This window comes from Penicillium soppii (genome assembly GCF_028829465.1).
Source record: "Penicillium soppii strain IBT 18220 chromosome Unknown utg000005l, whole genome shotgun sequence".
Lineage (NCBI taxonomy): Eukaryota > Fungi > Ascomycota > Eurotiomycetes > Eurotiales > Aspergillaceae > Penicillium > Penicillium soppii.
In genome coordinates this window covers 178,836-191,644 of record NW_026643235.1, presented here as the reverse complement: position 1 = coordinate 191,644, position 12,809 = coordinate 178,836, and the positions used below count along the sequence as shown (strand labels likewise).

Sequence of the window (12,809 nt, the reverse complement as noted above, 5' to 3'; positions counted from 1 at the left end):
TGTGTTGGATCATGCCTATGTTCATATGCACATAGGTTATAGGATATAGATTTGAGCCATGCGTTTTAAAAGGTTGCAGATCTTCGAATGTGAAACTACAATGCAAATTTGACACTTTACTGTTTTCACACCTTTTGATCTATAGGCTAAATACATTCCTATCCCTAGTCCTTTTTTACGTTTCTGTTTATAAAATATCACTGTCATAATCAAGCTGCCCGACTGGCACAGCCAATGTATTCCTTCGACATGCTCCCTGTAGTGTAGGTAGTGGACATAACGGCGTAATTGTAGAAAGCAACATGGGCATTTCCAAGGGGCCCGGTATATGGCAAAGTTTCCGCCAACCCGCAAAAATCCCAGTTCTGTAAGGACCACAGTAAAAACAGGCCAATACTTCTCAAAACGAAAACATAGGCCCGGTTCAAACAAGAGATCAGACCACCCAAAATGAACCCATTTTCGATGAGGATAGAAGCTGTTACAGTTCCTCATCGTTGGCTGGGGGTCCAGCCGAAAGCTCAGGCGTAAGACTGAATTCGGTACCGAATGTCGAGATGCTCGGTGTTGGTTCGGGTGCAGAAGAACCGAGGACTTCGTTGATTCTACCGGATGACTCGGCGATTCGGCGTCTCAGCGCATTCTCGTCCGCTGTAGAGACACTCGCCCGCTGCTTCTTCAAAGGACTTCCGAAGAGTGCGTCCGAAAGTTCGGCTGCTGGCTGAGATGCCTCAGCTCCGGTGGTAGTGATAGCACCCTTCGGAGGTGTGGTCGAGCGTTCAATTGCCGGAGGGGTCGATCCAGAACCAGAGGCTGGGGTATCAACAGAGTCGCCAACACTGCCTCCGGGGGGTTCGGCAGAGTGTTGACGCTTGAGCTGAGGCATTGTTAGCAAGGATTAATATTGGGCAGGGCCGTACTTACTCGAATCTTCCGCATGCTCTCCGCCAGCTCGCCTTGACGTTTGATGTCATCTGGAGACAAGAACCGATCATCGTCCTTGGCTTCTTCATCATCTGCCTTGCCAAGGATTGGGTTGTCGGTATCATCATCATCGCTATCCATGTCATCGTCGCTCTTCTTGCCCGTGCGCGCCTTGGGTTCGTTGTCCCGGAAGTTCAAGAATCCAACAGCTCCGCCAGGCTTGATCGGACCAAGGTTTGCAAGATCATCATGGATCGATTTGCGCTTTGTGTGACCAGGTGTCTCTTGCGCTTTCGTATCTTTCAATATACCCATCTTTTGTAGTTGTCCTAAATGCAAGGTTAAAAGTGATCACCTCAATAATCATCCAGAGAGCACTTACGTTCACCTCGGTACATGAAAGTGAAAATGGCGTATGGTTTATCACTGGGGTCAATTCCAGTAACGGTCTGCGTGCTGATGGTCTTGGGATCGAGTGATTTGGGCTTTGCGAAGCTCGTGGTATGATCAACATCGGCATCCCCTCCACTGCTGTTTTCTTGGCCACCTTCTTCGTCATCGTGTGCATCGAATTGCGGCGAGTACTCGCCCCGCTTGATTTCTCCCGATGCCAACACCCGGAATAAAGCGACCTTGATCTGGCCCGCTGTCTCGGGGATAGGATCGTCATCGTCCGAGTCGGATGAAAGATCGTCATCGGAAACATCTTCGAGGGGCGACTTCTCATCGTTGCCATATCGCATAATGGATTTGGATCTGGCCGGATGATTGTCTTCCAATTCCATGGCGGTCTGCTCCTCCTCGCGCTTTACACGTCGCTTCTCGATCTTCTGACGTCTGCGTTCAATCTTGGCCGCTGCATCCTTGCCTTCTAGGTCCAACCCGTTGAGCCAGCGTTCCAGGCCAACTTCGCGGAACAGGAATTCACGCTCGGCAATCCCTCCGCCTTCAGAATCGGGTACGCTGACCCAGCGCGAGTTCACCCAGGTCTCCTCTCCCCTCCGCAGCAGTGTGGCCACTTCCTCTTTCTGTCTCCCGTCGAAATAAATGTATGCAGCCACGGTCTCGTTCGGCGACTTAGTCAGGCCCTGATAGGGTGCGACCGCTCCGGCAATTTGACCTGGCTCACCAGCCAACTTGCCCACTTGTTTTGGTTTCGGGGAGGGGCAGTCCGCTGTCGGCTTCGGGGTGGAGTATGGAACATCTTGCTCGGGGTTGAGGAGGGTAATGGAAATGGCGAAGGTTGATTGTTCTGCTTTAGCTGACCCGGATTCGGGGACTTTGGGCGGAGGAACGGGAATGAAACAACCTATCCGTGAAGCTCGAGATTGGCGTTGAATGGAGTATTCGGAGATTGGTCCATCCGGGGTGTGGATGCTCACGGCGAGCCCTTTGAAGCAGGGCATTGTGAGCGATGAGAAATGATGAATGGAGGTCGCACTGTGGAGAAGGTCCAACGGATGCGCACGGCCAAGTTTGCCCCGCAACTAAAGAAAGAAATAATCGGGTAGAAGGTGGGAGATGTGAAACCAAATTGAGAGAACAAAAGCAAGGAAGGGTTTATTTTTTTTTCCGCCGGTCAAAACGTGAGCTATGGAGAAGCGGTCAAGGTAACTTGAGGTGGGTTTCAACTCACCCAGCAGCCCACAGTAGTTCTATTAAGCTCCACTGCAGCTGCTGGTGCGTGATATTTTTTGCTGTTCAGAAAGGGTCACGATGACAGGTCCCAAGTATCTTTGAGAATATCAAAAAGTCAACTGATCAAAAGGGAAGTCAGATCCAAGGACCCAAATGACCTTTAAATGAAAGGGGAAGAAGTAGAGAAAAAAAGGACAACCCCCTGTGAGCTGAAAGGTGATGATGAGGGGCGAATGTGGACCAAAACATGAAGCGGCTGTCGAACCCCCACGTGATACACCTTATCAAGAAAGCTTTCTTCTTCATCTTCTGTTTCTGTTTCTTTTTCTAATTTCCTGGTATATCCTCATAACCTATATGACTTGAACTTTATGACTTTTCTAATTTATATCATCAACCTCATCAACTGAGCAAAATCATAAAGAACAGAACAAAACTTTTTATCATATTCATCTCCACAGCTGATTGCCCAGCAACCATGGGTTACTGTGGAGCGAACTAAGTACTGCAATACGACATCTATGTACTTGATGGAAATTATTTCCCTATGATCGGATTGAATGGAACTTGATTCTTTTTCTGGTCTTCAAGACAGATTGCAAAGCTCATTCATTGAGGGCTGTCGTATTTTGTGAATTTTAAGAAGATAGTGACTCTTGCGTAGGGGCATGCCAGGTCAATTTGAAGTCAATTCCTGGTCGTCATGGTGAGGTGAGGTTCCGGATGTCTTGGGGCTTAAAGCAACAGGTTTGATATGAGTACTGTCATATATCTTGCCTTGAAAGGCTGAGAAAGCCGGGACGTGACTCACATTGACAAACGAAAAGGAGGAATGTGGGAGAGTTTTTGTTGGAGAAGCAGAGAAGATTTCTTAGGGCTCCAGGTGAGCGGTTGAAAAATTGAAAGCGTAAGAACATATTGTATCATCGGAAATATTTCATCTATCGTCTCCACACCCAAGCCCATAACTCGTTGACTGGATATACAAAAATTCCAAAGCTGGTAAAACATTATAAACGACCAAAGAATAAGCCTGTCAAACAGGCCAATCTACGATTTGATGTGCTCAGAGACAACACTCTGCTTCCGCGAAGCAGCATCAACCTCAGCACCACTCGCAAGATGGTCAAACTTGTATAGAGGCTCCAATGTAACATTCTGGCGGAAAATGTAGCGCCTGAACCAGTAAGGAAGCGCCTTAGTAACCTGGTACTTCATGTGAACTCGGGTGGGAACTGCGAAGATGTAGTCCAACTCTTCTAGGGTGCGCTGTTTGGTTTCAGGGACCCAAAGGAAAATCATGACCAGAGCAGTCACATTCAAACCACTGTATTGAATCGTTAGTTGAGGACACGAAGTAGATAAATAGCAGGCTTTGTAGACTTACGCATAGAAGCCGAATGCTCCAGTCGCTGTCATCACAGCCAACATTTTGGGGAATGTGATGGAGAGCACAGCCGCCCATCCCAGACAGGTTGCCACAGCCCAAGACATGCCGACCTCTGAAAAAACCGGTTAGTTCTGAGCAGTAGATCCATAGACCCAAAAAATGATAATCAGTGGAGATAAAACATACCACGATGGGAAAGAGGGAACACCTCTGCTGAATAAGTGAAAGGAACAGGACCTTCACCAGGAGAATAGAAAGCAGCAAATAGGAAGACAAAGAAAGCAATCGAGCCCAAGTGAGCTTTTGTGCCCTCGGGTGTCCAGAAGCAGAATGCAGCTCCAAGCAAAGTCCAAGCCATTTGCGGGAAAGTAAACAGCAGCAAAGACCGACGACCATAGGTATCGATAGTCCAGATAGCCGGGAAAGCGAACAAAAAGTTGACCAGACCAAAGCCCCAGGAGGCAAAGAGGGCTTCTGTGTCATTGGCACCAGCATTGGAGAACACGGTAGAAGAGTAAAAGGCAACGATATTGATACCGCACATCTGCTGGGCGATCATGACGACGAAAGACGCAAGAGTGGCACGGCGAACGCGAGGAATAGTGAAAAGCTCCACAAATCGAGTAACATAATTGCTTTCACCAATCAAGCTCGACTCGATCTTGATCTGGGCATGGATGTAGTAAAGATCGCGAGCAGCCTGCAAGGGTGTGTTGCGCAGACGACAAAGAGATCGGTATGCCTTGCTCATCTCGCCTCGTCGAATATACCAACGGGGAGACTCAGGGCAAAAGTAGACACCGAAAAGGAGGGGAACAGCAGGAATAAATGCGGATCCCAATTGGAGGCGCCAGGAGATACTTCCGGTGTCTTTAACTGCAAGGTTGGCACTGAATCCGAGGAAAATTCCAAACGCTGTCCAGAGTTGCCAAGACATAACCAAACCACCACGGATAACAGCAGGAGTGTTCTCGGCGCAGAAGATGGGGATTGTTGAAGCCTTGAGACCCATACCAATGCCGAGGAGTAGACGGACAATGAACAATTGGACCCAAGTCTGGGTCAATGCGCAGCCAATGGGGGTAAGGACACAAAAGATGGAGGACATGAAGATTGTGCCGCGACGGCCTAGGAAACGATTGCATGGATCTGAAAGCCAGCATCCAAGAACTGCACTAGCTATGTAGGGAGCAGCATTGATGACACCAACAAGCCACAGGTTTCGATCCGCATTGGGGGCTCCCTTCTGGTCTGAGATTCCAAAGGCATCAGGGAATGACAGGTTGGCACCATTGGAGCCTGTCTGATCCCATCCTCTATGGTGATGTTAGAAATTGCACGCGAGGCTTTTGCGAGTTTTACATACTGTACTGCTGCACCGATGGAGCAAAGAATGATTGTGAAGTAGAGTTGCTTGGGCTGACGCCACTTGTGAAGCACTTCGTCGCGTAGCGCAGTAAGCTCGGTCTCGTTCAAGTCTGTCACCGTTTCAAACTCGGCAGGATCCCGGGCAACTAGCGCTCCCTTCTTCAATTCCGGGAGAATATCTGCGACGTTGTATTCTTGAGCGAATTCTTCAACGTCACGGATGATTTGATTCTTGGTCAAGTGAGCCAACGGGTTCTTGATTCTATAATGCGGTCAGAATTCGTGATGAAGAAGATACGGCAGTGGTTGTATCCAGCAAACAAAAGGGGTATGTAGTAAAAAATAAAGACAGTAGTCGGGGCTATACGCGTAGGGCAGCAGTCAAAATCTTGGGGCGGCAGTTAGCTTACTTGGCAGAGATATTGTTGTGGAGGTCGACTTGCTCGAAGTACCCCTTTTCGGCACTGTTGTGATCATCGCTAGAGCTAGATGAGGAGTCAGATAGGTTCGATGCCCGAAAGAAAATCAATTGAAACTCACCGCTGATCAGAGCCAACTTGTGTAATGGCCTCTTTATCCATGTTGAATAATCTTCTTTGAGGCTAAGACTTTCAGTTAGAGCCAAGGAAGAAATAAGGATTAGTGGGCTAGGTTGACTCTTTAGTATATGAAGAAAAATAAAGTGAAAGGATACGAGTTGGAAAGGCAACCAACTGCACCGTTCATAGAAAGACCTGGCTTAGAGATCAGACAATTGCACCAACAAATAAAGTCATGAATAGTGGCCGTTGAATCCTAGGGGGGAATCAGCCTTTTATGGCCCTCACATCTTTACCTATGCCAGCCCGTTTGGCAAGAGACATTTGGTTTGATTGGACGCCTGAATAAAAGATGTCAGACCTCACGACTAGACCCAGAAAAATGCTAGTTTCATTGACTTGATTTCTCAAGTCTGATCTACTTCCCAAAGCGAACACCAATCTGGGGTGTGACTTGTGGGGGTTTTTACCCATGGGGAAAGACTAAACCATAAAGAGAATAAAACACTGGGTCTTTCTCGGCGGCTTGTTCTCGGCAGACGAAATAATACTACAAGGATTCGAAGCACCCAATGGTTGCTACACAAACTCAGAGAGTCAGATCCCGCACCTTGCATGTTGCCTCTTTCTACCGGCGTGTCCGACCACTAAAAGGGTACTCAGATGCATGCATTTGGCTCAGACCCCAGGAATTATCTCGTGGCTTTTGTTTTTGCCCTGGACCGGGATCCCGGTCAGCCCATGTGCAGGTAGATCAGGCGAAAGGAAGTTCGGACGTATTCTTCTGTTCCTGGAATGTTCAGTATTTGTTTCACATGTTTTGCAACTAATTACTGCAGGCACTTCCCCACCCGGGTCTACGCCGAGAAATTCAACAATTTTGACTCCCCAATCCCCATGGGGTTTAATAAGACAGGTTATCGAGAAAAAATCAGGATCGCCGTGCTCGGGATGGCGTTTCCAGGAGACCGACCGCCACAGTCGTAATTCTTTTCTGAATGAGACAGAAAGGTACGGGCTGGTATCTAGTAATTTTTTGGTCGAGAACTAGGCTTCTGATTCGTGGGTCAGGAGAATGGCTGAAAGGCGAGCCGCCGATTCACTTACTAGCGCTAATTAGGCTCAAACAAGCTAATCCTTGTCAATGTTGCCTGCGAAAGGCTTGGCCGTCGAATATTTTTGACTTCAGAGTTGTAAGTTCACACGACCGTCAGATTTTTGCACAGTCAACCTGCATTCAGTATTGACTGGAGAAAACTATATAAGCAAATACTACCTGATCATCAATCTCACCCCTCATTTTCCCAATTTGGGTTTTGCGGAGAAAAAGTGGAAATCTGGGGGTGCGATTCGTGGTAATTCGTTTAAGCTCTCGCTCTTTTGCATTGGGCCTCTCACGCTAACGCAGCCCACTTTCTTTGGCAAGAATTCTATTCCCTCGGGCACGGATTACCCTCGGAGAGTAAGAGTCCGACTTGAGAAAAAAAATCGGAGATATTGAGCGAGAACTATGAGTCTTTCAAGAGACATTCGGCCCCGATGTTTGCGGCTGGACCATGCCGGTCATTTGCCCCGTAAGCGTGGCTTACCGATGTACATCTCCAGGTTGTAATTTGAGCCAAACTAGTGGCCAAATCCAGACTGGGCTAATTGTTCCATTGCTAAGTTAAATCTTGAAAATACATGACTCTTGCCAAAGCGCACCATCACCAAGGGATATACGGAGTACTAAAGCGGTACATTGAAAGATGATCGCATCATCATTCGGTGACCCTGTGGGTTTAGAGCCTTGACTTCCATCTCCGGCGACGTGTAAAATGGTTTTCGGCGAAGGCTCGAGCGGCAGTCTCTAGGTTGCAACGCTACGGGACTCGTGGCTGAAGCCATGTGGGGATCGACTTTCTTTTTACACTAACGTGATCATCCCTTGGAGAAGTTTGGGGATGGATTTGCAATCTCTGGAAGCCCTATGCAAGTCACATTGTCAACCAATTTTTTCTTGATCTTACGACTTTTCTGTTGCTAGGGAGTGTGGGGACCGGGGGTTTTTCCCTTTCCCGACTTCCGTTATAGCTCCGCTTTTAGATCTAAAGCTCCCATAGTTTTCACAACAGTCGGAAGTACTCCGTACATTTCAGTCATAATCAGGTAAATTAAATGGGTTCATGCTTACGATTGATTGGCGTCTTCCCTACATAAGGTTATTGGCGATGAGCACAATATGGTAGCATTGCAGATCAAATATCCGATCCTTCGTAACTTGTTTCATGTCAGAATCTATAGAATCGCGCTGGAATCGGCAATTTAAAGGCACTGACTAGGATCCATATGGTAGATATTATCTGGAAGTAATGTTTATGTGCCCTGCTGCAAGGGGTGAAAACAACAGCAAATCTGACTCGTTCAATATTTGTTTGGTGGTGTTATGCTACATATTATTATTGGAACATCTGAGCGTTGTAACAATTCTCGTATTACGTTTTCCACACTGTCTATAATATGTGCCATGGCATGACCATGCCTGTGGGTATGGTAGGTAATCTGTGTCGTAGAAAGCAAGGATCTCTAATCTAAAATAGATGTTTCCACTAGCTATCACAATAGCTGGACTATGTGATCAAAAGTGCCTGTTTGAATGCGGGTACTTCGTACTTTAATGTTGAAAGAGAGAAGCTTGCTTCAAGAGTTCGCCTAGCTATAGTTTATGATGAGGCGGCACTTACCCGGATTTCTTCTTGGTTTTAGCTATAGGTTTTATTTTTTTATTTTTTTAATGGAATAAATTCCCATTACATCAGTCAAACTCAGAGTCTCTGTTATTTGACCTCCTAGGTCCCAAATATCTTATTTTAGGGGAGGTGGTCCACGGGCAGTCTGTGTTACGGGTATATACATAGCACGTTGAATGCTACCTCTCATTCCAAATCCTCCGGATACTCCCAAGGTTTCTTCCTTTCCTTTGAGCAATATTGGCTAAACTAACCCTGAACTTAGACAGTGTTCTTTCTGCTCAATGGATGTAATTAAGATGGTCGTTTTCCTACTTAAAAAGAACCACAGCCAATCTAGAGAGATACAACCTACTTGGGTGTGGACTGGGGTTTTTTTATAAATTGAATACGAGAAATAAATCATATAGTTATATACACATTGAAAACTAACAAAATAAAATGTTCCGACGAGGAGTTGGAGGTACCCCTCTCAGCTTACAGTCTCCTGTAAGTGAAGCAACAATTCTGACTTGACTAGCTTTGGCTCAATTGAACTGACTGAGGAGCATCAATCTCGAATTTGAGATGTATTGCGCGGAGAGTGTATCTATAAAGGTAGTTATACGAGTTGCAGGTATTCTCGAGTTCGAGCCAAGCAACCATATTGCCCCTCATCTGTGGAACAACGAGTTCATATTTCAACTATACACAATTCTCCATATGCCGATAAGTTCAGGTGATGGGGAGCACAGTTGTTTTCTCAACTACATACATGTATATCAACAAAGAGTTAGTACGTTTGATTTTATTTGCGTATAGAAGATTGTGGGCGTGGGTCTTTAGAGGTCCTTATGATAGAAGACAGCCCCTCGGAGCTTTTTTGTTGCGATTCTCACTGAGAATCAACATCAAGACTGTATTACAGCCTGGAGTACTCCATATGTATACAATACATAGACAAAATATATGGTTGAATGCTGTAAGCTCGGGGGATATTTCAATCAATTACATCATCGTGATAGTTTAATGCCGAGCTGACAAATTGACGTTTCCGCCGACCTTAGTTAACGTCAAGCATTACCAATTGGCTTATATTTCCCCTTTCATCCTCTTCCTCATGTTCTTCGATTCACTGAAAACTATATCTAGACTTTCTCGAATCTCATCCGCCTTTACCGCACAATATTCCACTATGTCTTCAAACATTACCTTATATACCTGGCCCACGCCAAACGGCATCAAGGCTTCAATTACCCTTGAGGAGCTTGGTTTGCCTTATAAAGTTGAGGGGATTGACATCAGCTCGAATCGTCAGAAGGAAGAGTATGAAACCCTTCCTTACAGGACCAAAGAACTTGCTGATAAGCGTCTCTAAAAAGATGGTTCCTGAAGATCAACCCCAACGGCCGTATCCCCGCCATCCTCGATGGCTCGCAACGTGTCTTTGAGAGCGGAGCGGTTATGCAATATCTTGTTGAAAAGTACGACACCGATCGCAAGATCAGTTATGCCCCTGGCACACCCGAGCACGTTGAACAAACATCTTGGTTGATGTTCCAGATGGGAGGTCTTGGGCCAATGCAAGGTATGTACAGGTCAACATCTAGTACACATACTCTTTTTCTAATATCCCACAGGCCAAGCAAACCACTTCCGTCTCTTTGCTGGCGTGCGCTCGGACTACGGAATCAAGCGATACACCGATGAAACCAAGCGTCTGTTCTCGGTCCTCGAATCACGCCTGAAGGATAGCCCTTATCTCGCGGGTTCGAAGTATACCATTGCCGATATCGCAAATTTCTCTTGGGTTCGAGCTGCGCCTATCACTATTGAAATTGATCTCTCTGAGTTCCCCTCATTGAATAAGTGGGTCGATAATATTGAGCAACGTGCCGCGGTCCAAAAGGGTGTCGATGTCCCACAGACGGGTAGGACTCAAGAGCAGAAGGCTGAATTGTTCCGGAACTTACGGGCCAAGGTTGATGCTTTGGATAATTCGGACAAACATTGATCTGTGACACGTGAATTCATATTTGCCAGGTCATAGCTATGCATACATATTTAGGTAAATCGGCATCAAGGCATATTAAATTGATTGGTACTTTCAGAATAACTCTTGTTTACACGTTTTCTAAAACCCACCACCCGCTCATTACCATACTGGGCCCCGTTTGGTGCCGGCTTGCAAGGAGCTTACACGAATGCGGAATCTTACCACCAGCTAACTTCCTTAGTAACAGAATTTTTTGGATTTCTCTATGTCTAGTATACAATTATAATTCAACTGGATATATGTTTTATACTACCCATCACTGTCTCATCGTTATCGGATTCACTGGCGAACCAGGACACCGCGGTATCTCATCTTTCCATTGCGGAGGGTCTCCATGGCCTCCTCAACACCATCAGCTGTCAAAGGGAACTCCATAGTAGTCGGTGTGATGTTCTTCTTGGCTGCGAACTGAACCAAGGAACGAAGACTGTGACGGGAAGCAACCAACGAGCCCTGGATGCGGACACCCTTGAGGTTCAGGAACAACAGAGGCACGGGCGAGGGGGCAAGGTCCACAGTGAGAGGGTAGATTGATCCGTGAATATCCATCAGGGGAATAAGGCTAGCATATGTCAGTACTAATCAATTGAATAGATAAAAGTGAAACATACGAGGCGTAATCAACGCTGGCACTACCACAGAGAAGGAGGTGGTTCACCGGCTTGAGGTTGGGGATCTCCTCGCCAGCCTTGAAGACGTGATACTCGGAGGCTCCAAAGCTGAAAGCCTCCTCGCGCTTGGCCTCGGAACTGGAGAAAACGACCACGTGGCAGCCCATGGCGGCCGCAAGCTTGATGGCGAGATGGCCCAAACCTCCAATACCCATCACTCCAACACGGTCCGTTGACTTGACACCATACTCTGACAGAACAGTCCAAACGGTACCTCCAGCGCACTAGATCTATGATTAGTCTCAATGAAATATCAAGTAGAGCGAGCATAGAAATATTTACCATAAGTGGGGCGGCATCAGAAGACTTATATCCATCAGGAATGGGAATCACACATTTGGAATCCCAAACAACGCCCTGTCCGAACGAACCAAGATCATGGTCAGAGGTACCATATTCCTTCTTGTTCTCGCAATATTGATCCCAGCCTTGGAAAGTAGACAAGTCAGCTATGCATTTCTTTCCTTTATTCAAAATCTCATGTCGTACCAGTAAGGCACTTTTCACAGGTACCACAGACGTAGTGGGTGTAACCGAATCCCACACGCTCTCCAACCTTCACGTTTGTGACGTCGCCGCCGATCTGACGGATAACACCCACACCCTCGTGGCCTAGAACCTGTCCAGAGTGGAGGTAGTGCTCATCTGTGCCACACAGGCCGGAGTGAGATGTCTCAATATAAACTTCATTAGATTGAATGGTGCGAGTGGTCTTGTCGGCCACGATCTTGCCCTCCTTGGAGCCGCGGAAGACTTCGAAAGTAACGCTCATGATGTAAATGGTAGTTAAAGATGGTTGTTTTTTCTTTACAAAAAATATACATTCATTTCGATGTGGGCTATATGGCCCCTTTTAAAGCTAAATGAAGATTTTTACTTGGTCTTACGATTTATCAGCTTTGTTGATGTGCTGTGCCGTTTCTCCGTCCTTGTTCCAGGCTAGATTGCCAATGAAGAGTCGACAGCGTCCGAAGTGGATCAAATAATCATTAAAGTCAATAAAGTTATTCTAGAGAATTCTGCAACCACGTTGCGTAAACCGATCGCCTCGGGGATAACCATCGATTCAAGCTTGATGGTGCCACAACCGAGGCCTACGGCAGGAAATTTTACGTCAACCTAACCGCAGTAGGAAATCACCCGTTGGAAAGTATCCACCGAACCAAAAAGATTGAAGGGCCTCCGGTAACTGAATTCTCCCGACTTGTCGGCGACTTTCTCCTCGGAATTGATTCGGTGTAATCTGAGCGGCCCGGGAATGGATAAAGACGATTAGTATTCTGAATATTAGTAGACACTGGTATTATTGATTACCGCTGATCACAGCCATCACAGCTTTATAATATTCCAACGTTATACTAAAATTGTACTAAAAAGCCATAAAAAGCCACTCGGGACACCTTAATCCTTTCCGGGCCGTGGAAAGTACGAATTCTAACCAATCTGGGAAAATATTCTGAACTACGTCAACAATGTTCCGACTGAACACCGACAATGGTTACGTGTTTTTGTATA

General features: G+C 46.5%; 4 protein-coding genes across 4 annotated transcripts; 1 reads left to right on the top strand and 3 right to left on the bottom strand.

Moving 5' to 3' along the window:
• Window positions 1-481: 481 nt before the first annotated feature.
• Window positions 482-2,330, bottom strand: N7529_005491 (uncharacterized protein; the record flags this gene model as incomplete). Its single annotated transcript, XM_057241018.1, has 3 exons — window positions 482-877; window positions 925-1,253; window positions 1,307-2,330. 3 exons carry the CDS (start codon window positions 2,328-2,330, stop codon window positions 482-484), a joined length of 1,749 nt encoding a protein of 582 aa, XP_057096377.1.
• A 1,282-nt stretch (window positions 2,331-3,612) lies between these two features.
• Window positions 3,613-5,901, bottom strand: N7529_005490 (Major facilitator superfamily domain general substrate transporter; the record flags this gene model as incomplete). The annotated part of the gene is made up of 6 exons (XM_057241017.1): window positions 3,613-3,889; window positions 3,950-4,064; window positions 4,139-5,268; window positions 5,319-5,582; window positions 5,731-5,805; window positions 5,861-5,901. 6 exons carry the CDS (start codon window positions 5,899-5,901, stop codon window positions 3,613-3,615), a joined length of 1,902 nt encoding a protein of 633 aa, XP_057096376.1.
• A 3,861-nt stretch (window positions 5,902-9,762) lies between these two features.
• On the top strand, window positions 9,763-10,581 carry N7529_005489 (glutathione S-transferase family protein; the record flags this gene model as incomplete). Its single annotated transcript, XM_057241016.1, has 3 exons — window positions 9,763-9,893; window positions 9,950-10,155; window positions 10,208-10,581. The coding sequence occupies 3 exons, from the start codon at window positions 9,763-9,765 to the stop codon at window positions 10,579-10,581; spliced, it is 711 nt and encodes a 236-aa protein (XP_057096375.1).
• Window positions 10,582-10,902: 321 nt separating this feature from the next.
• Window positions 10,903-12,066, bottom strand: N7529_005488 (NAD(P)-dependent alcohol dehydrogenase; the record flags this gene model as incomplete). Its single annotated transcript, XM_057241015.1, has 4 exons — window positions 10,903-11,185; window positions 11,235-11,518; window positions 11,577-11,722; window positions 11,784-12,066. The coding sequence occupies 4 exons, from the start codon at window positions 12,064-12,066 to the stop codon at window positions 10,903-10,905; spliced, it is 996 nt and encodes a 331-aa protein (XP_057096374.1).
• Between the last annotated feature and the right edge of the window lie 743 nt (window positions 12,067-12,809).